This window comes from Oryzias melastigma, linkage group LG6, assembly GCF_002922805.2.
Source record: "Oryzias melastigma strain HK-1 linkage group LG6, ASM292280v2, whole genome shotgun sequence".
Taxonomy (NCBI): Eukaryota; Metazoa; Chordata; class Actinopteri; order Beloniformes; family Adrianichthyidae; genus Oryzias; species Oryzias melastigma.
Genome location: NC_050517.1, coordinates 14,299,806 through 14,324,384, shown reverse-complemented (window position 1 = coordinate 14,324,384; position 24,579 = coordinate 14,299,806). Strand labels below are relative to the sequence as shown.

Genomic DNA, 24,579 nt, shown 5'->3' with positions numbered 1-24,579 from the left:
TTATGTTTTATAGCAACAAAAAAAAAGCGCAAAATAATTTTTTTTAAATCCTAAAACAATGCAAATACAAGGTTAAAATAATCTGAAAACTGTATACAAAACAGGTAAGCCTCCACAAAACTACAATGAGTTTATTTAAATGAATATCACACTTATGTGTCATAACTTTAAACCAACAATTTCAAAGCTTATGATTTTTTTTTTGTTAATTTTTGAATGAAAACTATATCAGGCTGGCATCATTTCTACGTTGTTAAAAACAATGTGATTGGTGCACATACTGGTTAGTACAGAGACTTCTAAGGGTTAAATTAAATAAAGTTTGTGGATTGAAATAGGGATGTAGGAAAAATCGATTCAGCGATATATCACAATACTTGACATGGCAATATCAAATTAATTATTTAAACGTCTTACTTTACGTTTTTCACTCAAACCCCGGCCACTAGGTGGCAGCACTGCACACTGAGCCTCTATGAGCAGCTCTACACCGCGACCAGCTTGTGTTAATTGTTTAGTCAGCTTCGCGGTTTTTGTCTTTATGAGACATGTTTAGTTTTTACTTGGAATGGGTACCAAATTGAAACTTGGTGTCACGTTTCTGCGAGTATCATATAAAAATGCAAATTTCTGTACTTCAAAGCAGCTCAGAGAAGGAGTGAAACAGTGCAGTAGCGTCGTGCACAGAGCCTCAGTTAAAATGCTGTCGACGAAGTGAGCAAAGGTTCTGCTGAGATTCAAGATCAAGTTCAGCGACCTGATGGATCAGTTAAGTGCACAACGCTTTGATAAAACAATGCTGTTGTGGCGATGAGCGGGGAATTACTTCCACGAGTGAGAAAACGGAGCAGCAGCGCTCCATTTTAGACTGTTTTGTAAATAAAGCCACATTCAAGGGCTCTCCTTCACCCTGTAACTCTTTAAAGTCTTGGGATATATCGCGATACATATCGTATGGTGAGCTGGGTATCACGATATGTATTATATCACCAGACTCCTGCCAAGACACACCCCTAGTTTTATATATTTTGTTATTTTAACTTTTGAATGTTTCTATTTGTTATAAACTTTTCACACTTTTCACCTGAGTTGGTAAACTACTAGAAGTATTCTGCACAGAATTGGGTTTTATTTCCCAGATGTGGTTCCAGCATGAGATATTTTACTGTATCATTGTTTGCTCTGTTCCAGCCTGGGGGCAGAAACAAACCAACACCACCCCCCTGGTCTCCTCCTTGGGAAAGTCAGTCAAACACACAATGTCTGGCAGCTTTTTCAAGCTTTTTTTTTTTTTACCTGCACAGACTGAAAATAAACTTCTACAAAGCCTCGCCCAGTTATTATCCAACACTCACCAGACACCTCTCTTATATTAGCGACCGGTCCCAAGCTGTCAAACGCAGACGAGGGACAGAGGCTGTTTGCGGAAGCCTGGTGGACTGTTTAAAAAAAGGAGCAAGGCGTCTTCCAGCATCAGTGTTTGACACACAGGGATGATGGAGGAGCTCTTGTCAGGGTCAGTGTGACTGATGGGGCCAGCTGATCCGGATGGAACCGGACTCTGTCTGAGACTGGAAACAATCAACACCAAACTGAAACACATATTTACCCAGAACATTAGGGAGTTTCCTTTCTGATCTGTGCTTATTATCCGCCATTATCTGCCAATTCCCACACCCACGAGACAAGTTCATGCAAAGCCCCGATATGTAGGCATCAGTGGCAAATCAACTCCCATGATGGGTTTGGGGTGACACATCACACTCTCATCCTCAGACGTTAATTAAATCAGTTTCAATTGAAATTCCTCAGAATGAAAATGCCCTGTGCCCTTCTTCCACTCAGATACAATCAGTGGACGTCACTCAGGAATGTCCGAGGTGGATTTGTCTGAGGACGGATTCCAGGCCTCGTCGGGAGTTGTTTGTTATGTTTAGCATGTGAAAACTGGACTCTTAAAATAATTGGCAGCAGTTCAAGTCCTTTTTTAAATGAAGCCCAATTGATCTATACAGCTTTGAATCAATGGACACATTATGATATGACATGAAAATGTTTTTTTTTAGATATTCTTTAATAATAGTTGATTAAATTATGTCAGTTATGGGTTTTCTGAGGGACTAGTTTGAAGGTTTGTTATGTTGAATGTTTTTATTGCTAAATTAAGAAATAAAGTAATAAACATTTATAAAATAATAGCTGAATGTGATCAAATGATAAAATACACATTTGAAAAAATTGCAAAAACAAAGTAAGGACAACATGTTGCATAAATTGACCAAATATCAACTTAAGGTATTTTTTTGGATAATTTTTATCTTTAAGAACCACTTAAATGATAGCTGTGTTTTACATTTTTATAACATGTTTTTGTGGCATTGTTCCGAGGACAAATATAAGATAATTAAGCTTAAATTATTAAGTATTTCTGTATTAAAATCAATGTAAATCAAGAGCAGACAAAAAAAATACAATTTGAAAAACAGCTTTTATGCGATGTAGAAATTACCCTAGGATGGGACAAACTCCCTGCTCCGCTCCATTCCGATGCATCCACATGTAGACAAATAGATCCACGTATGTCTTCATATTTTGCATCCGAGCTGACATCTGGCTCAAAACTGTACCGCTATGTTGGATCAGTAATGTTAAGCCTCGTTTGAAAGCGGTCCGGTAAGTTATGGACTGTGCTGCTACGGTACCGGTACGGCCCACTATTTAGAGAGTTTCAATTGTAAAACAGACCCATTAAAAAGTACCGAACTGTACCTCAGCCCCTATCAGTTGTAGGTCCATTAAAAAGTGGAACAGAACTGTTGGGGAGGAACCGCTGTAGCCACTCAATGATTGGCGACATTAGCAAGCGCTAATATAGCGAGTATTTAAGCTAACGCTTTAAACGTTTGTAAGCATTCAGATTTTTGCAGTTTCCGGTTTTATCCGTCCGCATTCTTAATTCAAACAACATTAAATTCCTGTTACACACATGGACAAAAAGTAAAGTAATAAAAAGACGCTCCTCTAGTCATCACACTACAATGACTCAAAGACACGCTAGCGGTCTGCATCAGGCATCCGCCGCGAAATCAAACCAGTGGAAGCGAGGCTTAACTGAGTGGAAATATTCACCAGAATTAACTGGACCGTACCACTCCTTACCGGACCATACCGGACCAGAACACTCAGTGGAAACGAGGCTTTAGTTTAGGGGTGTGAGGGGCTACAAGCTAGCAGGAGATCGAGTAAACAGAGAGCTCTTAGTAACAGGGAAGGTGGGGGAATGGCTTTATTAATGCTGAGGCAATTAACTTTTGCTAGTCTGCAGAAACTATGCCCTAGAAAACGTCACTTTAAAAAAAAAATTGCCTAAAAAATCCTAATTTGAAAACCACTGCTTTTAAAACAAATCCAAAAACTGATCAGAGTGGGTCTTTAGACGGTCATATAATACTATTTTTAATGTCCCAAACAGCACTTGAATTAATGAATTTGAGAAACTGCAAAAGTGAAAAAATATAATAAAATATTTATATTAAAGTCAAATGTAAACATTTTTAATGCACTCAAGTGGTATCATTCCACAATGGGAGCAAAATCAAGGCAGATTATTTGAAATCCTCTGATTTTGTGTCTTTAAATCACGTTTTATTATATTTTAAATTCTACTTTGTTATAATATTTTGTGCTTTTATAATCTGAAGTAATTAATTAATTAGGAGAAAAAGTTTTCCCCTCTGGTTTCAGTATTGGTTGAAGGTATAACTTTCTATTGTTTCCTTGTGTAGAGCAGACCACAATTTGATTTTCTCACACTTTGAAAGGACCATTGTGTGTCTTCTCTACATCTGAAACTGGATGGTGAGTCCTTTTGGAGGGCAGCAGTGGGGAAATGATTTGTATTCACCTGCTGTATCTGAATGGATGTGGGGAGGGGCTTGGAGAAAAGAGCGGGGCTGTTACATAGCGCTTTCTTTATGTGGTAATGGATTGCTCGGACATTCACACACATACTGCGGTGTGCCTGTCTGTCAGAGCTCAACCCTCTTGGATGAATGGCAAATTTTAATCAGATCTTTCTCTCGAAATGATGTAAAAAGGGGGTAAAAGTTTGCATGTTTCGATTATTTCAGACCACCAAGGTGGACGCGGCTCATGTCACATCCACGCGTCCTTCTCACCATCCTGTCCTGCTAATTATTTCCTGGCTAGTTTCTAAATGTAGGTGCACTTTATTTTATTGGCCCAGCTGGACATCTGGATTATTCAGTCAGCAACACAAAAGACACCGAGTGAAACCCGGGACGGGCTGTAATGAGCGACTCCTCTTACAGTCTTACATATAAACCGTCTGTAGTGTTGGGAAACCTTCTGCAGACAATGACAGGGTTTGAGGGGTCTCCAGCTCCCTGAAACCTTCCTTTGATTGAATTTCCTGGCATTGCGATGCAGTGTTGGGGATGATTGTGGAGTAGGAGATGTGGGTCTAGAAAGTGGGGGGGGGGGCAACAAGGGAAAATGAGGACCCTCCTCTGTGCTGACCTTTTTACAAACAGGTGGGGTGGAGTGGAAGGCTTTGGGGTAGGTGGGAGGGGGGAACTGTAGGAGCGGCCCATTGTTGTTTTCTGTGAATGTAGATGTGTAGCTAGATGTGCATGTGGCATTCCCTCTGATGACGGGACATTTTTTTTAAAGATAACAACGAATGTTCAATTTTAATAAAATTGTTTTCATTTGATTTTTTTTTTTATTATTAATAGTGGATTTTGATAAAAATGCTGGATTAAACCCCTTTAAGTGACAAAAATCGAAAAGTTTTAATATATAAAGTAATTATGAGGCAGTTTCCCACATCACTGGCAGAATTTAAGAGTCTATTTGGAACAAGTATCTATGTAAAAAAAAGTGCATCTGAAAATAGAACAATATTGGTGGATTTTTTTTAGTATCAGTCAGATTATGCAAATATCGGCCGATACTGATACTGGCACCGATATATTCCCTAGTTTTAAGGCTGTAAAACTACTCACTACATACTTCATTCACTCTTCTCAGACATACATGAAAATTTTCAGATTTTTTTTAAACGTTTGTGTATATGTAAGTTCAGTTTTCAGAATCAAAACAAAGATCTGATTGCGATGGACAATTTGTGTAAATTTGGCAAACTGACTTCTGTACACACACACACACAAAGGGGTTTGGTTGCCAGTGGTCTAAGGCCATCAGGACCCAGTACACAGCATGTCCACAAAATAGTAAGATTGTGAAACGTGATCCACAAAATAGCAAGGGCGCATTACATTGAAGCTTTGCAAAACTTCTAGCAGGACTTTGGTGCTTTATATTAGGCTTCCACAGATTTTTACATCCTTTTTGTAATGCAAAGTGCGAAGAACATTTTGTGGCGTCATTCCTGAGCCTTTTATTTTAGATCTGTGATCTCCGTCTCATATCCAGTCTGATAATGAGCATAAAAGTGGTCAAAGACTGCAGGCTGTGTTCAAAGGAACAGACCTCCCTGTCCACCTACTCATTTCTCACGTTTACATTTCGAGTGGAGGAAACAGGCTGTAGAAACAGACTGTTCCAGCACACAGTGAGCGCTTATGCTTTGTTATCTGCGCATTTCGCTCGACTGAATGATGCTACACAATGGACAGGCAGCTCCAAAGTGACCAGTCGCTCCCTGCCTGCCTTCACATTTCACCACATGAGTGTTTATCACACAGCTCTAGAAAGAGGCCTGGTTACATCAGCTGTTGACCTCATAGTAATCGCATCTGCGAACACTGTTTCATTGTGCCGCTTTGGCTCAGAAGGAAACTTGCTTCTAACAAAACAGCCCAGCTTCCAGTTTGTGTGAGTCCAAGGTGAAATCTTTTTGTGCTTCCTGTCTCACACAGCCGGCCTTTATGGCACCCTAATCCTAAGCTAATGTAAACTCCACATCTAGAGAGACCCTTCACAATTGGTGTAAGGTATCCAGCGTGGTGACAAACAGCGGTTTTAATCAGTCGTCTTTTATTAAGAACAGACAAAGGTCAAAGGTCTTTTTTGACAGATATCAAGAGTACTTTTTCCTTATAGCATCATACTCCCGTAGACATATAAGTTTGGATGTTTCCCTCCTGTTTTCTCATAGTTTGAAGTGAAGTGATGTCCTTGTTGGCTGAAAAATCAAAGAGGATTATTATGATGGGATGTTTTGGGGTCGATTTTTGAAAGCTTATGTGTCTTACTTTAGGCTGTTTAGTTTGGCCCAAAGTTCGTTCTCTTGGATCGTTGGATTTATTTGACAGGTATTCTTTTGAACTCCGGTGCAGACAAGACCAAACAAGCAGATTCTAAACAAAATGTTCTTGGTTAAGAGTGAAAGTTGGTGTAGCAGGACTCCAAAAACAAAATAAAAATCAAGAATCTATCAATTTTCTTAACCCGCTCTATCCCTTTCAAGGTCATGGGGTCGCCGGAGCTTATCCTGGTTACTGTTGGGGGAACTATGTAGTTACATTTCTTAGGGGTATGCATCATATAGGGTTTTTTCCCCCTTTCTTTGGTCAGCGAACATTTCACATTTCATGTTGTACTATACTTGTGCAATACCAAATGAAACAATTGGAGTTTTGTAATATTTTGGGGGTGTTCTCCACCCTTTTGACTCAGCTTTGCTGGACTGAAAAGGCCCTGACATTCTTAAAGGTGTATAATGAGCTTCTGTATTTAGCTTGCATGCATTTTTTGCCATTTGTTGGACTGTGAGGGATTGATTGTATTGCAAATGTCAAAGCGTTCTTATTCATTTCTGTCTCAAAGGATTTGCGCCATTTCCACAAGATGAGATTTATGTTGATGACTTTTTTTCTGAGAGCAGCCTCTCTTTTTTCTAAACGCCTAATTCTACAATATTGAATGCTGAGGCCTTTTTCCATATTCAAAAAATTCCACTCCCTGTTCATTCCTTTCTCTCGTTTAATCGGCACAATGAACTTCTTCTCAGAGTCTGAAAGGTCGTAAGCGCAATACTCTTAAGTCGCGGAACGCAAACTCAAGCGCCGTCCTTGACATTCTGCTCAGTAACAAGACAGGTGTTTATGTAAATCATTTAAAATGAATGCATGGTCATACATGCACCAACAAACAATCCCGTCAATACGGAATTATCTCTGCAGAATCTGAGGCGGTGCAGAGATCAGCGATCCAATAAAGGTCAGATTTAGATGCACATTTTCTTATTCAGCTTTGCGATGGTCTAAATTTGCTACCAATCGGCTTATTTTTCGATACCCTATCTACTGATAACAAACAAGTGGTGAGTGTTCCATTCAGGAACCAAACAAACTGGGTTTTTTGCTCCAGTAAGTAGCAGCAGAGGGAGATTGAGAGGAGCTCTCACATCAGAACCGGTTATGAGAAGCACTTGGTGAAATGTGAAGGCATGACTTCCCAACAGCATGTCCAATTTCTTTCATCCACCAAAGTAAATTGTTATTCCTCCGCGACGGGGAAAGCAAAATGCTTTTAACTTTCATTGAGGCCAAACAGGTCAGGATTCCCTCCTTCGTCTCTGCTTCCATCTGCATGCTAAAGAGGAGCCCTCTGTTCGGAGGGCCGGCGCCGGCGCTGATTAGCATTTGGACAGTGGGGACAGAGAGCAAATCCTGGAGTGTTGTTGGCATGTCCGCGGAGGAAGCTTCGCGAATGCCAACGAGCCGTATCCTGAAAGAGGAGGGAAAAAAAACGAAACAAATTGCCGGACGTGTTGGGTTAGCAGCTGATGTTAGGAGTTAGGAGGTGTTGCATACTGATGCGGGGAAACAGGTGCGTTTAAAAAGCTGCGGTTTGAGGACAAATCAAAAAGAGGGAGAAGAAGAGAATGGGCATTGAAGCGACCGCCGTCGGTAACGTCTATTTTTAGCTCCTTATTTCCAACCGTTTGTGTGGAAACATCAGAGGGGAGCAGCTTTGGTGCATATAAGGAGGTCAAACACCACCTGTGACAATTTGGCGCTTTTGTTCCCATGCACTTTGATAGATTTAAGCTTTAATGTACAGTACACACAGATTGGAGGTTAGCTTCGCAAATACAGTGAATGCAACTCGCACTGATCAAAGCATCTGCAGTTTCGGACAACATTGTTCATCCCAACAATAGGAGCAACACACAAAAACAATGCAGACAATGTTGAGCTGTTTGCATGGGAGCTGATGACTGCCGTTCTTTCATTGTCTGGTGCAGATAAAAGGGCCCCGGTCTGTGTTTGAGCTGCGCCTTCTGGAAGAATGCCCGTTCATATGTTAACCACACCAACTATTTGCATGTGGTTCCCCAGTTTATGAGGGCTAATGAAAAGAATACAGGGAGAGCGCACTCAGGGTCGGCCCATTGAATTCACATTGTTTGTGGCGGCTAATATAGGGGTTGGACATGCCAGAGAATTTTGTGTCAGGGCGAACTCTTTATTAGTGTTAACTGTTCAATGAAAACCTGTAAATGAAGCAAATAGGATTTCATGTCCTTTTCATTTGATTCTTGTCAGCTTTGATAAAACTGAGTCGTCCATTTTATCCATTAGATTAATTGTGTGAATGCTTTGTAAGATTTAAGCAATCTCAGTATTTCAGCTCGTTCAGAACATTACTGCTTGTATTTTTGGTTTTCAAAACTTTATAGTTTTTGAAATATTGAGCAAAATATGCCCCATATGAAATTAAAAAGTGTTCAAATTCAGTATTTTTAAGTAGATTAGCAACACACCTTTACATATTTATATTCATGGGCTGTGTTTTCATCTTTTATAGTAATTTTTTAAAAAATGGCATCGAGCTGTTATATCAGCATTATGCTAGCTCATTTGGGTAAGTTGTCATCTACTGAGGTTTTTTATGCTAATTTGAAGTTTAGCTAATTTTTTTAATCAACATGCTAACATTTTTGGCTAATTTGTTATCTACTTGGGTTTTTTAGGCTAATTTAGAGTTTAGCTAATATTTTAGCAACATGCTAACGTTTTTGGCTATTTTTTGTATCTACTTGGGTTTTTTAGGTTAATTTGGAGTTTAGCTTCTATTTTAGCAACAGGATAACATTTTTGACTAATTTGGTTTACTGATGAATTTTAGGCTATTTTGGAGTTATTTAAGCTATTTAAGCTATTTAAACAAAGTGCTAGCTTTTTTGGGGGGGTAATTTGTCATCTACCAAGGTTTTTTGGCTAATTTGGAGTTTAGCTCATATTTAAGCAACACCCCAAATATTTTTTGCAAAATTGGCATGTATAAGGGACTTTTAAGCAATTTTACTACAAAATTTTCAGAAATTTAGGTAAATTTCAGCGCTCTTTTGTAGTTCTTTAAGGAAATTTCCAGTCTTTCGCAAAGTTCACATTTTACAAATAGCTTTTGCATTTTCAGTAAACCCATAAGCAATTAAAATAAATTGCATCACCATTTTCAGCAAAAAGCTTCAACGTCTTCAGTGGCTACTTTTAGAAAAAATCATTCACAGTGGCTTTCTCGCAGGTAATGCAACTTTTCAAGTTTCAAATGTTTGACTCACCTGGTCACGGATGGGATATTTTATCAAATCCGGAAAAGGATGTCAGCTGACAGCAAAAGCCTTTAAGCTAATATTTGCTTTATGGCAAAATAGGAACGTAGGCAGCTTTAATGCATTTATGGCTGGCAGCTATAAAAGAAAAAAATAGTTTTTCATTCCTATCCATTTTCTCATTATCACCTTCCTGCATATGGAGCAATTTTTGTCATTATATCCCCCTATTCATCTGCATGTAGGAATCCCTGCTGCTCCATTAGGACCATAGCAGGTCTCACAAAGCCCTGATTGCAACGGAGCATCAATAGCACTGATTATGTGAGTTAATTAGGCTGCTTGGCTTGAGAGACGGCTTGTCTTTCATCAGAAACGTCAAAGCGGTGCAGCACAGATGCTGTAACATGGAATCTGCCAGCATTTACACCAGTGCTGTCAGTTTGTTTGATAGTAGCTCCCATAAAACACAAAATGTGGATTTTTTTATCTACTCCCCATTGATTTTTTACTTTTTTTTCCTTGCCATTGGCCTTTCATTCACACTTTGGTCAGCTTTCATTATCAGTTCTGGATTCTCTGTCACCTCCGTCTACGCGCTCAGACGTGTCCTGACCCTCAGCCCTCAGAGCGGCGGCATGAATGTACACTATTCTCTGTGTGTGAGCGTGTGTGTTTGCTTGTGTACGGCGTGCACAAAACCAATTAGTTTTGGGGCTGTGAAGTAGCTTGCTATGAGAAAATGACAATGGGGTAATTGAAGACGCTGGCTGAATGAGAAGCCGGGCGGCTCAATGCAGCTTCAACAGAACAGTGTTTCCCTCTCAGGCAACAATAAAGCTCCTGTTAATGTGTTTTAGTAAATCTAGACAGTCCTGTAGGTTCATGCTTTTCTTCTTTTTGACAAATACATAAGTTAGATTCCTTAGAGGAATGTAATTGGGTTAAGTGAAACGGCTAAATTTCCTGTATTTAGAGCTTAGATCAAAGCTCACTTTTTCCACTTCTGAATTTCAAGATCCGTAATCCAATAGATTAGTCATCACGTTGTTTGTTTGCCAAAATCTGCATCAAATTACCATATAGATTCCTGCAAACACTTATACAGGGTGTAAATCATGACTGAAGAAAACTGAGGAGTAAGCAAACTGCTGCAAATGTTCTCCATAAGATGACAAATACTGCAATATGCACCAGAGGGAAGCTGATCAAAGCATCTACAGTAGAAATGGGCTTACTTGAGCGAAAGCAAAACTCTTGTGATCCTTAATGCTCTTCAAATGTACAGAACATTCTTTGATTTGCAGAATCTATAGCAAATCCAGTCTTCTAATAGCCGAATGAACTAAACAGCTGACAGGCTTGTAGGGACGTATTTAGCTTTTGAAGGCTCACTCTGATGAAACTTATGTTTTTATGTTCTTGTGGCATTTTGGAAGACATATACAGTGAGACAAAAATGTATTTAGTCAGTCACCAATTGTGTAAGTTCTCCCTCTTAAAAAGATGAGAGAGGTCTGTAATTTTCATCATAGGTATACCTTAACTATGAGAGACAACATAAGAAAAAGAGAAAAAAAATACATTATAAAGAATTTATTTGCAAATTATGGTGGGAAACAAGTATTTGGTCAATAACAAAAGTTCAACTAAATATTTTGTTAAATACCTTTTGTTGGCAATGACAGGAGTCAAATGTTTCTGTAAGTCTTTACAAGTTTTTTTTCAAAAACGGTTGCTGGTAGTTTGGTCCATTCCTCCATGCAGATCTCCTCTAGAGCAGTGGTGTTTTGAGGCTGTCACTGGGCAACATGGACTTTCAACTCCCTCTGAAGATTTTCTATATGGTTGAGATCTGGAGACTGTCTAGACCACTCCAGGACCTTGAAATACTTCTTATGAAGTCACTTCTTCATTACCCGCCAGTGTGTTTGGGATGGTTGTCATGGTGAAAGACCCAGCCATGATTCATCTTCAATGTCTTTGCTGATGGAAGGAGGTTTTCACTCAGAATCTGACCATACATGGCCCAATTTATTCCTTTCTTTACATGGATCAGACATCCCGGTCCCTTTGCTGAAAAACAAACAAAGAGCATGATGCTTCCACCCCCATGCTTTACAGTAGGTTTGGTGTTCTTTGGATTCAACCCCGCATTCTTTCTCCTCCAAACAGTAGAGTTCTTACCAAAAAGTTCTATTTTGGTTTCATCTGACCATGAGACATTCTCCAATCCTCCTCTGGATCATCCAGATGTTCTCTAGCAAACTTTAGACGGGCCTGCACATGTTCTGACTTTAGCAAGGGGGACACATCTGACACTGTAGGGTTTACAGTGTGTTACTGATGGTAGTCTTTGTTACTTTGGTCCCACATCTCTGCAGGTCATTCACTAGGTCCCCTGTGTGGTTCTGGGATTTTTGCTCACCGTTCTTGTGATCAATTTGAACCCATGGGGTGAGATCTTGAGGGAGCCCCAGATTGAGGGAGATCATCAGTTGTCTTGAATGTCTTCCATTTCCTAATAATTTCTCCAACAGCTGATTTCTTCACACCGAGCTGCTTACCTATTGCAGATTCAGTCTTCCCAGCCTAGTGCAGGTCAACTATTTTTTTTCTGGTGTCCTTAGACAGCTCTTTGGTCTTAGACATTGTGGGATTTGACTGTTTGAGGTTGTGGACAGGTGTCTCTGATAGAGATAACGAGTTCAAACAGGTGTCATAAATACAGGTAACGAGTGGAGGACAGAAGATCTTCTCACAGAGGAAGTTACAGGTCTGTGAGAGACAGAAATCTTGTTGTTTCTTATTGACCAAATACTTTTCATCATAATTTACAAATAAATCATTTAAAAATCAGAGAATTTAATTTTCTGGATTTTTTAATTCTAATTGTGTCTCTCATAGTTGTCATATACATGATGGAAATGACAGGCCTCTCTCATCTTTTTAAGTGGGAGAATTTGTACAATTGGTGGCTGACTAAATATATTTTTGCCCCACTGTATTTAGAAAGTTCATCTGAAATTGCCTTTTTGAGTATTTCGTTATTAAAGTTCTTGTACATCAGGAACAGACAAAAAAAATGCTATTTGCAAAAGAAATTTACAGCTATATTGCCTGTATTTTACTGGGTGAATGGGTGTTGTATTGATTTAACTGATGATTGATTGTCTCTGCTCTATGTTCCTCTGGAAAAATAAAGTAACTTTGATTTGATTTGATCTGATTTGACCTTATTTGTGGCGTACAAAATACACTGAGCAGGCTACAAGCTCTCTAAAAAGTGAAGGAGGGTGGGGTTGCTTTTCTACAAAGATTCCGCCCCACAACTCAGATTCAAAGTTCTAATGAACTCCTGCCGCCCTGCAGAAAACATTTTTTTTTAAATTTTGGCTAAAAATGGCATAATTATAATTAAAAGTCCACTGGGAACACTTTTAAAATAGATCAAGCTGATCGGACTGGGACTCAAATGGTGCTCTGCATGAATAAATAATACCGCTGTCCACAGATGGGACACAACTGATATGTAACCCTTTTTTCATTTACTTATAGTTTATATATACTACAAACTCACAACGAAGGAAAATATGTCGAAATAGATGCAAAAATAAAGATTGAAGTATTACAAAACATCCAAACTTTAAATTGCCCTAATGGGACTTGAAAGAAGCAGCCATTTGAGATATAACTTCTTCAATAACTTGCTCTGTTGAGTTTTGAAAAAGGAGAAGATGGTATTGACTTTCATTCCTTCACTTTAACCTGCAATGAGAGCAGCTCCAACACCTGGATATTTGGTTGTTGGGCGTCATGTTTCTTCTTAAGAGCTCCTTTCCTGTTATCAGATGGCTGACAGCAAAGCTCTCCAGATGGCATTGTGCATATATATAAATATATATCTAGGCTTCAGCAAGAAAGCTTTATTGACTTAACGCTGCAAAGCCAAGATGCATTACAGAGTTCAACAACAGAGGGAGAGACTTCAAGTCTCCTCCAACAATCTTACGTTTAAACATGAGCTGAACTTTTTGTCAACACAAACTAATTTGATCAAATGGGTGTTTAAGTCTTGCTTTCATTCTGGTCAGTAGATTTGCAGATTTATTTTTTTTGCAGCTCAAATTGTCATTTCTTTTGCTGCCGTCCTGCTCTGGGAGTCTGGCCTCTTATCAGCAGAGCTCGCAGGGATAATTATAGCACACATGCATGCTTTGCGCACACTTGCACACTCAAGTGAGTGCAGGCACACACTCTCTTGCTAAAGCTGAGCTGCTACAGCTCATTAAATTGCGAAATGAATCCTGGATGGAGCCTTGGCTGGATTCCAGATAGGAATCTGTGGACTTCTAGTGTTCTCTTGCTGTCACCATGGCAGATAGTTTAACATCACCCATGATTGTTGTTTTATTTCATGTGGAAATAACAATTAGGAAAAGTACATATGTTTGTGTGGCTAACTTTTACAAGAAAAGTTGCTTTTTTGTGCAAAAAAGTTTAGTTCAACAAAGAATTGTTGCAAATTTTACTTGAAAAACAATAAAAAAAAAAGCATGGCAATTCTCCCTGCAGCAACAAACTGAGCATTCTGAAATGAACTCATGGATCTCTGCATGTCAAATCCCAGGCCAGACCTGCCTCTAGGTGTGCACGCAGCAGCGGGATTGGCTGCCCAAAGCGAGCAACACGGAGCCTCCCAGGAGGAGAGGAGTAGTTGGAGCCGAGGGCAGCAGACGTTAGCTGTCGTCTCTCGTGCCACCAGACTCCAGCTTTAGGGCCAGAACTCAACCGTGACCTCAGGGCAGCGCTAACGAATACATGAGCTCCCCGTGGAGGGGAAGGCCCAAAACAGCTCTGACTGTCTGATTGTTTAGCCTCCAGTCCCAGACAACTTCCAGCAGCTCATCTTCAGTTCACTCAATCGCTAAAACAGAGCGGAGCAGAACATTGGTTCTGCTGTGAAATAATTATAATAACCTAAAGTTTAAACGAAGCTGTTAATAGAAGCTGTAAATAAAAAGGAAGAAGGGAAGCAAAATAAAAAAAAAATATTTTTCATTTATTAATCCACTAAAAGTATGTATACTGGCCTAAACCGGAAGCAAATTTAACAATTTGGAGGCCCAAGCTAAACAATACCATGGGCCCTCTCCAGGGATTCTAATCGATCTTTCTAAATCCTAACCTGGAGCAAAAACTCTCTTTTGTTTAGAAGTCCAGAATCCAAATGTCTTGATTTTGCATCTGAAAGATAAACAAATATATTTTTCATACAATATATATTTTTTTTAATCTGAAGAAACATTTTTGAATTTCATGAATCCCCTGATTTTTTAACCACTCATTTTGTAGTAGAAAGAAATAGCGGTCTTCTCTGTTTATTCTTCATTTGTCAGGTTTTACTAAAGACGGCGAAACAACAAGAAATATTTGAGTGTCAATCACGAGCATGGGATCATCTAAGAAGAAAGTAGAGTTGTCAGAGTCCAGGTGAGGGTCAGGGCAGGCGGCAGGCGATCACAGATGAAGCAGAGTCAAAAGCAGAAGATAATGTTCAGATAGAAACGCTCAGTAATGCAGGCAGACTGGCACAAACAATACTTCACACTGAGTGAGGCTTTGTGTACTGCTTAAGTGTCCTGTGGGTGATTGGAAAATGAGAGTCAACTGAGCGGCATCTGGGTAGTGTGTGCTGGGGTTGCTGGGAGATGTAGTGGTTTCAGTACTCTGGAGACTGCTCCTGTCAGTGACCTTAGGGGAGACAAAGCACCGACTCCTGACACATTTTTGTCAAACATATCAGTTTTTGCTTTTCTCCTTGTTTCTGTCTTTTTTTTTCTCTTTGGCTCAATTATTAATGTCTTTATCTGTCTTATCTCACTTTTATCCCAACAATTTTTTGTTGTTTACCAGGGTATGTAATGACGAATTGATTCATTGATTTATCCAACCTGCGGAAAGTTTTTAATCAAATTGAATCGACTTATACCAAATAAAATATCATTTCAAAATAAAATCAATTAATTTATCATTGTTATTGGAAAAATACCATTTATATTAAGACATGGTGGGTTTATTTTACTGTAACATAAAAAAAGTGCATCACAGTAGACAACACACATGTGATGGCGGCAATAAAAGAAAAGAATCAAGCCATCATGACAGTCCAATGTGAGGAAACACTGAAAGTCATGTGACTTTACAGTGTGGTAGAATTTTCTAATAATTTATACTATTTTGATGTGGAAAAATAATGGTAGGGGTAACAGTCTGAAGCTAAAACGTGAATGTATTTGACATTAATTCTTGTTTACTTGTTTGTTTGTACACATATTAAACTTACTCTTGATTATCTTGAAAGAAATAAAAAAAAGTCTGGAATACTTCACCTGTTTTTAGCTAAAAATGTTCTGGATTGATTTTAGGTTAGTGAATCGGATCGTTAAAAATGAATCAATATCAACTAAGAATCGTATCGTCAACTAAAAATTACGATATGAATCGAAAATTTGTTAAAATGAAGTATTACACCTCTATATTTAACTTCTGTCAAATTAGGTTTTGTTTGTTGTTTGCTATTTTAAGAATTTTTATTGCTGTATATTGCTGTATATCAGTGTTTTTGTTTGTTTGTTTGTTTTTTGACATAGTTAACCACTTGGGAAGAATAATTATTTTAAACTTTTTTTATGTTTTTACTATGTGCCTATCAAAATGTTGGGGGCCCCAGCCCATCGCCTAATGTTAAGTCCGCCCCTGACTTATACCGGTTTACATGTTTTCACATTCTCGCTGTGGTTGGAGGAGCTTTTTGTGTTGAAGGTAATCGACTCTATTCATGCAGACAAAGTTGTAACACGAGTAAAGAAAGTTTAACAGACCAATATTAGATGAGTGGCCAGCTAGTCTTTCATCGGTCCATTCAGCCGAGCTAGTTCCCTTTAACCAGGTGAACCCACAGCGAGGCTCATCAGGAACACGAGAACAGTTCAGGCATTGACAAAACCCCATCAAAGACTGATAGCTGAGTAAAACCTGACCTCCTTTTAGATCACTGGTCTTTGTCTTTCAGCCATTCTCTGAGGAGAACATGTAATGGAATGTAAAGTGTGTCGCCTGATACCTGATAAAACTGACAGGGCAGCAGGGCCTAATGGCGTTGTAAAAACAGCGGCATTGATGGGTTTCGTAGAATCAGCTGGTGCACACCCTGTTGCTCATAATTGGAAAGAATTGGATCAGAGAGAGATAGCCTTGAGCAAGATGCAGCAAATGGCAACCAACATCGATCTGTGGCTGCAGCCTCTGATTCGGACTCTTTCATCCCCCTTTGACCCTTTGTTGAACACAGAGCAGAACGTCTCTGCGTTACCATTGGCTGCTGGATTCTCTCCGCGTCCTCCTCAGTTCTTTGTTACATTCCTTTTGCCTCTCTGCAGCCGTGGATGCAGCAGCATCCTGCCACAGCGTGACACATGAGGCAGGAGGACGTCGGCGGGGTCGGGGCACGCTTAACCATGAAGGGGAGGAGGACGGTGCCGCTCCTGCTGTTGCTGGGACAACTTGTCGCTGCGCTGGAGGTCCCTCTAGACCGTAAGGCAACACATCACACACAAACATAGCTTCTTCAGTCAGTGCAGTGAAAACAGCCTTTCATTCGTTTTTGGTTAAAATAGGTTTTCATAAAACTAAAGGGAAGTTAACTACTTTGTTTTTATATATATTTACACAAAAAAAAGTGAAATGTTGGTACAATTAACAAAAGCTCTGAAATTTGCTACATTTTTAAATATAACCCCCATATATGTATGTATATATATAAGGGGGTTGTTTTTCATTTTTTTACATATATGCATACACACACATACACATACAGACTTCTATATTCAAAAATAAAAAATAATTAAATACAATAAATAAAAAGAGAGAGAACCCTGAAGATGTTGTCAACCCTAACCTCCTGTCTGCTGGGCGATTTTGATGAAAATGACTCATTTTAAATGTAACAAATTGCACAACTTCTGTTAATTTATCCAACATTTCCCATTTTTTCAGTGTACAAGAATTAAAAAAGTAAAGTAAAACAACAAAAAAGAGTAAAAAGGAAGAAGAATGAAGAACCTCACATAATTTTAATAATTACACAGAGGCTAAAATGAGTCTCAGACTAAAAGATTTGTATGTTTTTAAAGAAAAATGTTTTTTTTTCTGTCTTTGTTTTTGCAAAATTGACTGTATATCTCCAGTTTTCCACAAAGAGCAAGCCTGTTTTTGAATCACTGCTCTCATAGCTTCCACCCTGAACATGTACTCTTCTTCACCACACACTTGGAAATGATTTGTTTCTGCACTTTTTCAACTCTGTCTGCTCTTTTTTCTCCTCGTAGATTTACTGGCATGACTCAGCAATTCCTTCTGATGAGTGTGTGCTTAGCTATTTACATAAGAACCTGGACAATTTCATGCTGAAAATGTTATTTAAACAGCTGCAGACCTAAAAGTATCACTAAGCTTAGGGATGTCAAGTTCAAGAAGCAAATGTAGCCTCTTTTTTAGTCGACTTGATGCCTTTTAGCTGGCTAAAGCTAACTTTATTGTACCGTTTTTAAATTGACGCTAGCTTAAATTGTTACAACCGAGGGAAACTAAATTAAAATGGTGGTTATGGGGACATTGCAGAACCAACTTAAACTGTGTAAAAGATGAGTTTGGTTAAAAATAAAAAGAACTAAGAGCAGGAATATTTTTTATTGAGCTCCATTGGAAAGGGTAATTATGTCTGTTTGGTTAGCAATTGCATGGCTATGGGGAAAGCAATGAGACACAGTAAAGACCCAACATTAGATGATATGATTTAGCTAAAAGTTTGTCATCTTGCAAAAAAAAAAAAGATACAATCTTAAATTAAAAGTCATTTTTCTTTAATGCGTTTCAAAATTGTTGTTTACAACCTTGACGCTTTCCTCTTAAAATGCCAGATTTATTTTTTAAGTTTATGAATGACTTGAATAATCTTTCCTAAACATAAAAAATTGAATGTTTCAGTATTTTGAAGCACACAGAAAAGAATTATTTGTTTTTACAGTTTAAAACTGTAGTTGCTTTTATTTATTCCCCAAAGGCTTCAGCTTTAGTTGGTTTACTTTTCTGCTTCCTCAAAAACGGCTTTATCCTTTTTGCTACAGTTATATGGAAAAATAAATAGAGTAAATGTTAATTTTTTAACATAGATAAGGAAAAAGTCAGAAAGTCAGCCCCTATTTTTGTCTTGATTGTCCCTGTTGATTAGTTGGCGAGTTGGTCAGCGTCTAATTTGACCTTGAACAGGATGAAGTGGACATAGAAAATTGAAAAATGCCAATAAAAAATTGTTTGGCTAGAAGCTGGAACCTTTGAATGTAGAAGTGACCTTGTCCATACATTCTTCACTGAGATGGAAACGTAAAAACTTGACTCACGCCTGTTTCTTTCCACTGTCATGTTGTTTTCTGGTTTGCTGATTATTGGGGGAAAAAGTTCAAGAAGGATGTAAGTTCCAAACAGCAAAAGATCACCAACAGGATTGTTTTTGGAGTTTTGTGTGTTGATTTTTTTATTATATTTTGATGTGAGTGAATCTGTGTGATTTGGAGTGGACTTTTCATTTTGCATGAGTTCTCTGTTTGCTGTCTCTCCTTTGTTCCTTTAGGCGAAAGTGCACACGGCACGAGTTCTTCCTACATTATTTGTTTTGTCGTAGTCCATTAGTTGCCTCCGCAGCTCTGACAGGAACACATTAGGCATCAGATAATCGCTGCAAAAGGAAATGCACCTGAGTGTCCTGCATGCCGCTCTGCCGAGAGCTTTTTATTGCATGTCAGCAAAGCTGTTGTGTGGGTTTGAGCCTCCGTGCTTTTGGTAATGACTGCTCATGTGGTCAATACAGCTGCACAGGCAAGCTTTGTTATTCACTAAAGGTCGTCAATAACCTTTTTTTTTTTTGATTGCCTGTAGTGCCGCAGCCTCCAACAATAACTTCTCAGTCACCCAAGGATCACATCATTGACCCACGAGAGAATATTGAAATTAGGTGTGAGGCAAAAGGGAAGCCGCATCCCAGGTAAGAGGAAAGTTCACATCTCAAAACTCACAGTAAATAGAGTCAACAACCTTAGTTATGTGCCAAACCGTGTCATGTTCTGCTTTTTCTTGCCCCTCAGTTTCTCCTGGACGATAGACGGGGCCGACTTTAAGATTGAGGAGCACCCCAATATTATCATGAGGCCCAACTCTGGCACCCTGGAGGTGGACATCAGCCAGAGAAGGGCCGAGAGCTTCGAGGGGGTCTACCAGTGCACCGCTGAGAACAAACACGGAAAGGCCGTTTCCGATAACATAGTTGTGCGTCAGTCCAGTGAGTCTCCGTTCCCTTTCCATTTGGATGATGCACATTTCACCTCATATGAAAATCATCTGTTTTCTTCTTTTTATACCATTTAAGTCACATTTTCCATCTTAAAAGCGCTCCTTGAAGGTAACGCTGCATGGAGAACGGTGATAGCTGAGTCAAATCTCCTGTTGTGTTTTTTCCCCTTAATTGAGCTCAACATCCGCCTCCTGTTTGTCTCATCAGATCTGTCATCATGTCTCAACAGTCCATTAGCATCCACATTTTCATGTCAGGTCGAAGTGTCGGGATGCTGATGTCAGTGTCCCCTCTTCTGACAGGATCCCCCTTGTGGTCAAAGGAGAAACTGAAGCCGATCGTGGTCCGGGAAGGCGTTTCCTTGGTGTTGCCGTGCGAGCCCCCCGCCGGCCTTCCTCCTCCTTTGATATTCTGGATGGACAATAGTAAAAAAAAACATTTAAATCACTTTTCTTTCATAATTTCTCTGTAAAGATTGAAGTTTGGGTTTTCTCCCAGTTGGTGCCATTTAAACAACAATAATTAGTTGCATCCAAAAGGCTAAATCATCTTTTTGTTTGGTATATTTTAATTATATTTTTGAATGAATGAACTTTTAATCTTGTAAAGATTTGACAGAAAATTCAGATTTTTCTTTTTAAAGCTGTGTAATGAAATCCACAATAAGGTATAGAAAAATCATATTTTAGTGACATATAGATAATATCTAATATGACACGTCTGGTAATTTGGTAATTTTTATCTCACAACAATGTTACTTTAAAATGCAAAAATAGTAAAATTAGTTTTTAATGTAACTGTATTATAAATAACAAAGGAGTATTAGGGCCTAATTGCAAACAAACAAGCAAAAAATGTAAATTATGACTTGAAATCCAAAAAATGTACAAAAGAATTACGAGAGTAAAATCATATATCTACTAGTAAATAAGAATAGATGAGTTATGTTCACCATAAAGTTTTGAAAATTAGCTAAACTTTTTCCCGCCAAAAGGGTTTTTGAGCTTTCATGGAGGCAGCCATTTTTAAATGACCAGGAAAAGTTCCTCTACTGCCCCTAGTGGAATGATGATGAACTGCAGGGCAGAAAACATGAAGTAAATTATATTTAGTGGGTTTTGAAGTGAAGTTTGGAAAATGCTAATGAGATAGGGGTCTTACAAATACATATATCAAATATGACTGTATGATTTCAGACTTTCAAAGGCTGCCGCAGAGCAAGCGGGTGTCCCAGTCGTTGAACGGGGACCTGTACTTTTCCAACGTGCGCAGAGAAGACTCCCGAAACGACTACATCTGCTACGCCCGTTTCCCAGGCACTCAGACCATCCAGCAGAAGCAGCCCATCAATGTCAAGGTCCTCAACCGTAAGTCTCCAGCAGAAGCAAACAGAGCCCATTTAAGGTGCGACGAGCTTACGCCAGAGCGATGCACAGAGAGCGTCAGTGTTCTACGAGTAACGCTCGTGGCGTTCGGAGCAGCGTGTGGGAGGAAAACAGGGCTTCCTATCTGGGATCCCATCCTCAGAGACGCCATGGGCTCGCCGTCCAATTGAAAAGACATATTGTCAGAGCTCTCAGGCTTCTCAACACTATCTGCTAAGCAGCCATTCACCACCACTTCTCTGTGGCGCTCTGTATACACATTCTCCACCCCCCAACAAAGACCGCTCTCAGCACTGTGGCATTTTTACGGCTCACATGATGGCAGCCACCCTTTGATCGTTTCCTAATTTGCTGTTTTTTTAAGTCATTTTCAAGTTTTCATTTCTTTTTTTTTTTGCTTTCTGTTATGATGTTTTCAACTTGTTCCATGTGATTTTTTTGTTGTGTTCCAGTGGATTCAATCAATGACACAATGGCAGCTTTTTACAATGACACTGATTTATTTAGCGGTGAGTTTGAACACCATCTAACCGATTAACCCCTTCACTCCCGACCTGGAGCTCCGACCTCCAGCCTCCTACCTGCTAACATCCACCCTTCAACCCCACGACTTGGGCTACTTTCCAGCAGCTCATTCTGCTCTAATCAAAGGGGAGATTTGGCACCCTCTAGTGGTTGATCCTAACATAGCACCCAGACCTGAAGCTTACCCTCTCAATTAGCCCCCTCGACCCCAACTTGATTAACTTCCCTTTCTTCCCCCTTTTGCTCTTATTAACCTCCTCTTGTAACTGTTCTGCATTACTACTGTATGTTGATTTGATTTTGAACCAATCATGTCACATTTATTTAATGTTTTAGCACTTTTTAAAAACATATTTTCCAATCTTTTAACTCTACTTAGTTTTCTTTTTTCCCAAACTTTCTCAAATTCCTACAAATATTGAGCCTTTTTTTTTAATTGCAGGAGCTCAACATAGCAATGAAATGTCATTTTTTACAAATAACTTCCTAAAATATAGAGTGGTACAGCTGTGGAGGGTTTTTTTGAGTGGATACAGCCAGCTTGATAAAGAAGTTGACTCCATGGCGTCTGCTCTGCTTTCTGACCTTTTTGTGTGTTGACCTGTGACCCCAGAGGCCCCAGCAGATGAGAGGATGCCGTCCTTCCTCATCCCAAAAGGCCGCCACAGCTCCAAGGTGGTTTTGAGAGGACACAAACTGGACATGGAGTGTATCGCAGAGGGGCGGTGAGTCAGAAATGATGTTCGATGACTGGATGTCTGAAGGGCTTGGTGGTCGTCACTCTTTTGACCCTTTCGTTTCTTTAGCCCCACCCCTGAGATCTCATGGACCAAAGACGGCAGCGATCTCCCAGCGGGCCGCACGTCCTTCTTGCAGTTCAACAAAACCCTGCAGATCGACGACGTGTCCGACTCAGAGGAGGGGGTTTACCGCTGCACCGCGTCGAACAAGTTTGGCTCCGTGCACCACACCTTCCACGTCACCGTCAAAGGTTTCCATTTTTAGAAATAAACTCTTTACTGTCTCCTCTTCCTTCCTGGAACTCACAGTTTCTACCACAGAAGTGGGCGGAGTTGATCGAATCTCCACCGCTCTGTTCTGCTTACAGCTGCTCCTTATTGGATCAGCGGCCCCCCCAGTAACCTCGTTCTGTCTCCGGGAGAAAACGGCGTGCTGACCTGCAGAGCCAGCGGCAAACCCAAACCGCTCATCACGTGGACCAAGAACGTCATGCCCATTGAGAGTACGCACTTTTCAACTGATAAGTGTTTCAGTTTAATATTGTTGTTTCTTTTTTGTTTTTTTTTGTTTTCATGAAGTCATAGTATTATCGTGTCAATAAAAAGTAAATTTTATTTTTTTTAAATATTATCTCAAGATCTTCTATTTCATTTGCATGATTCTCAAATGTGACTTTAGGCATTGCAGACGTGATTCTCATTTTAATTAGTTTTTTTAACTCATTTTTATACTTAAGGACTAAAAATGAGTACAAAAATTATTCGGAAAAGTTTTGACATAATTCGATTTATCAATGATTCAATACCAGCAGGTTTAGAAGACGACACCATGAAGGTGGAGGACGACATGATCATCTTCCGGGATGTAAAGACCAGTAACAGCGCTGTGTACCAGTGCAACGTTTCCAATGAGTTTGGTTACCTCCTGGCGAACGCCTTCGTCAACGTGCTCTGTAAGTCTGAATATTTGACCCATTGGTGTGTGTGCATGTGGGAAGGGGGCATAAGCTGTAAATAACCCCCACTGCTTCCTCGTAGCCGAGCCTCCCAGAGTGCTGACGCCTGTCAACAAAAAGTACGAGGTCATCCGAAACCACCGGGCGCTGCTGGACTGCTCTTTCTTCGGATCGCCCATTCCCAATATCACTTGGTGAGTACACGAACTACTAGAAGAAGATGTGTTTTTTTTACTTTTATTTTTTAAAAGGGTCCCCACTGTGATTCAGGTTCAAAGACAGCCGCTCCAGCACTCTGGATGGAGACTCGTACTCCCTGCACGACAACGGCACTTTAGAAATACGGATCTCTCGACCACGAGACAGCGGCAAATACACTTGTGTCGCCAGGAACATCCTTGGGATTTCTGAGAATCACGTCTTCCTGGAGGTCAAAGGTGAGGGTGTTTCTGTTTATCATTTTAGACGTAGGGAGGCATATGCGACCAGCTCGCTAACAGCGTGTTTTTCCTTCCTGTCATCAGAGCCCACCCAAATCCTGAAGCAGCCGGAGTACCGGATGATCAAGAGGGGAGGACCGGTGACGTTTGAGTGCAAGGTGAAGCACGACTCATCGCTCATCCCCACCATGACCTGGCTGAAGGACGACGAGGAGCTTCCAGAAGATGACCGGTCAGAGCATTGAGACGTCTCGCTTGTTTAGTTTTCTTTTGAAAATCAATGTTGGATAAACGTTAAGATAGACTCATTTTATTGGAGAATCAAGACATTAGCTTCATTTGATTTAATCAAGCCCACAAAGAATCTCCACTCTATGCTTTAAATCATCAATGCTGTTAAGTACGACACGGCTCACATAAATGCAAAAGGCACAACGACAAAGGCCACAACATGACTACATAAGACACAACACAACGACAAAAGACACAACACAACGACAAAGGCCACAACATGACTACATAAGACACAACACAACGAAAAAAGACACAACACAACGAAAAAAGCCACAACACAGCAA

At 39.8% G+C, this 24,579-nt stretch overlaps 1 protein-coding gene across 18 annotated transcripts in view; it reads left to right on the top strand.

Moving 5' to 3' along the window:
- The window catches only part of LOC112152867 (neuronal cell adhesion molecule), an 85,829-nt gene that overhangs the window by 46,770 nt on the left and 14,480 nt on the right, over positions 1-24,579 (top strand). For 9 of the 18 annotated variants that reach the window (XM_036212296.1, XM_024282685.2, XM_024282690.2 and 6 more), the window contains 14 exons: positions 16,990-17,143; positions 19,067-19,078; positions 19,544-19,649; positions 19,750-19,943; positions 20,258-20,380; positions 21,152-21,322; positions 21,793-21,849; positions 22,479-22,590; positions 22,672-22,856; positions 22,974-23,108; positions 23,415-23,558; positions 23,644-23,755; positions 23,832-23,998; positions 24,086-24,233. In XM_036212296.1, the coding sequence (XP_036068189.1) occupies positions 17,026-17,143; positions 19,067-19,078; positions 19,544-19,649; positions 19,750-19,943; positions 20,258-20,380; positions 21,152-21,322; positions 21,793-21,849; positions 22,479-22,590; positions 22,672-22,856; positions 22,974-23,108; positions 23,415-23,558; positions 23,644-23,755; positions 23,832-23,998; positions 24,086-24,233 (1,784 nt within the window). In that variant the 5' untranslated portion in view covers positions 16,990-17,025. The remainder of the gene's footprint in view (positions 1-16,989; positions 17,144-19,066; positions 19,079-19,543; positions 19,650-19,749; positions 19,944-20,257; positions 20,381-21,151; positions 21,323-21,792; positions 21,850-22,478; positions 22,591-22,671; positions 22,857-22,973; positions 23,109-23,414; positions 23,559-23,643; positions 23,756-23,831; positions 23,999-24,085; positions 24,234-24,579) is intronic. The other 9 variants (XM_024282692.2, XM_036212294.1, XM_024282686.2 and 6 more) reach the window with 4 other exon arrangements.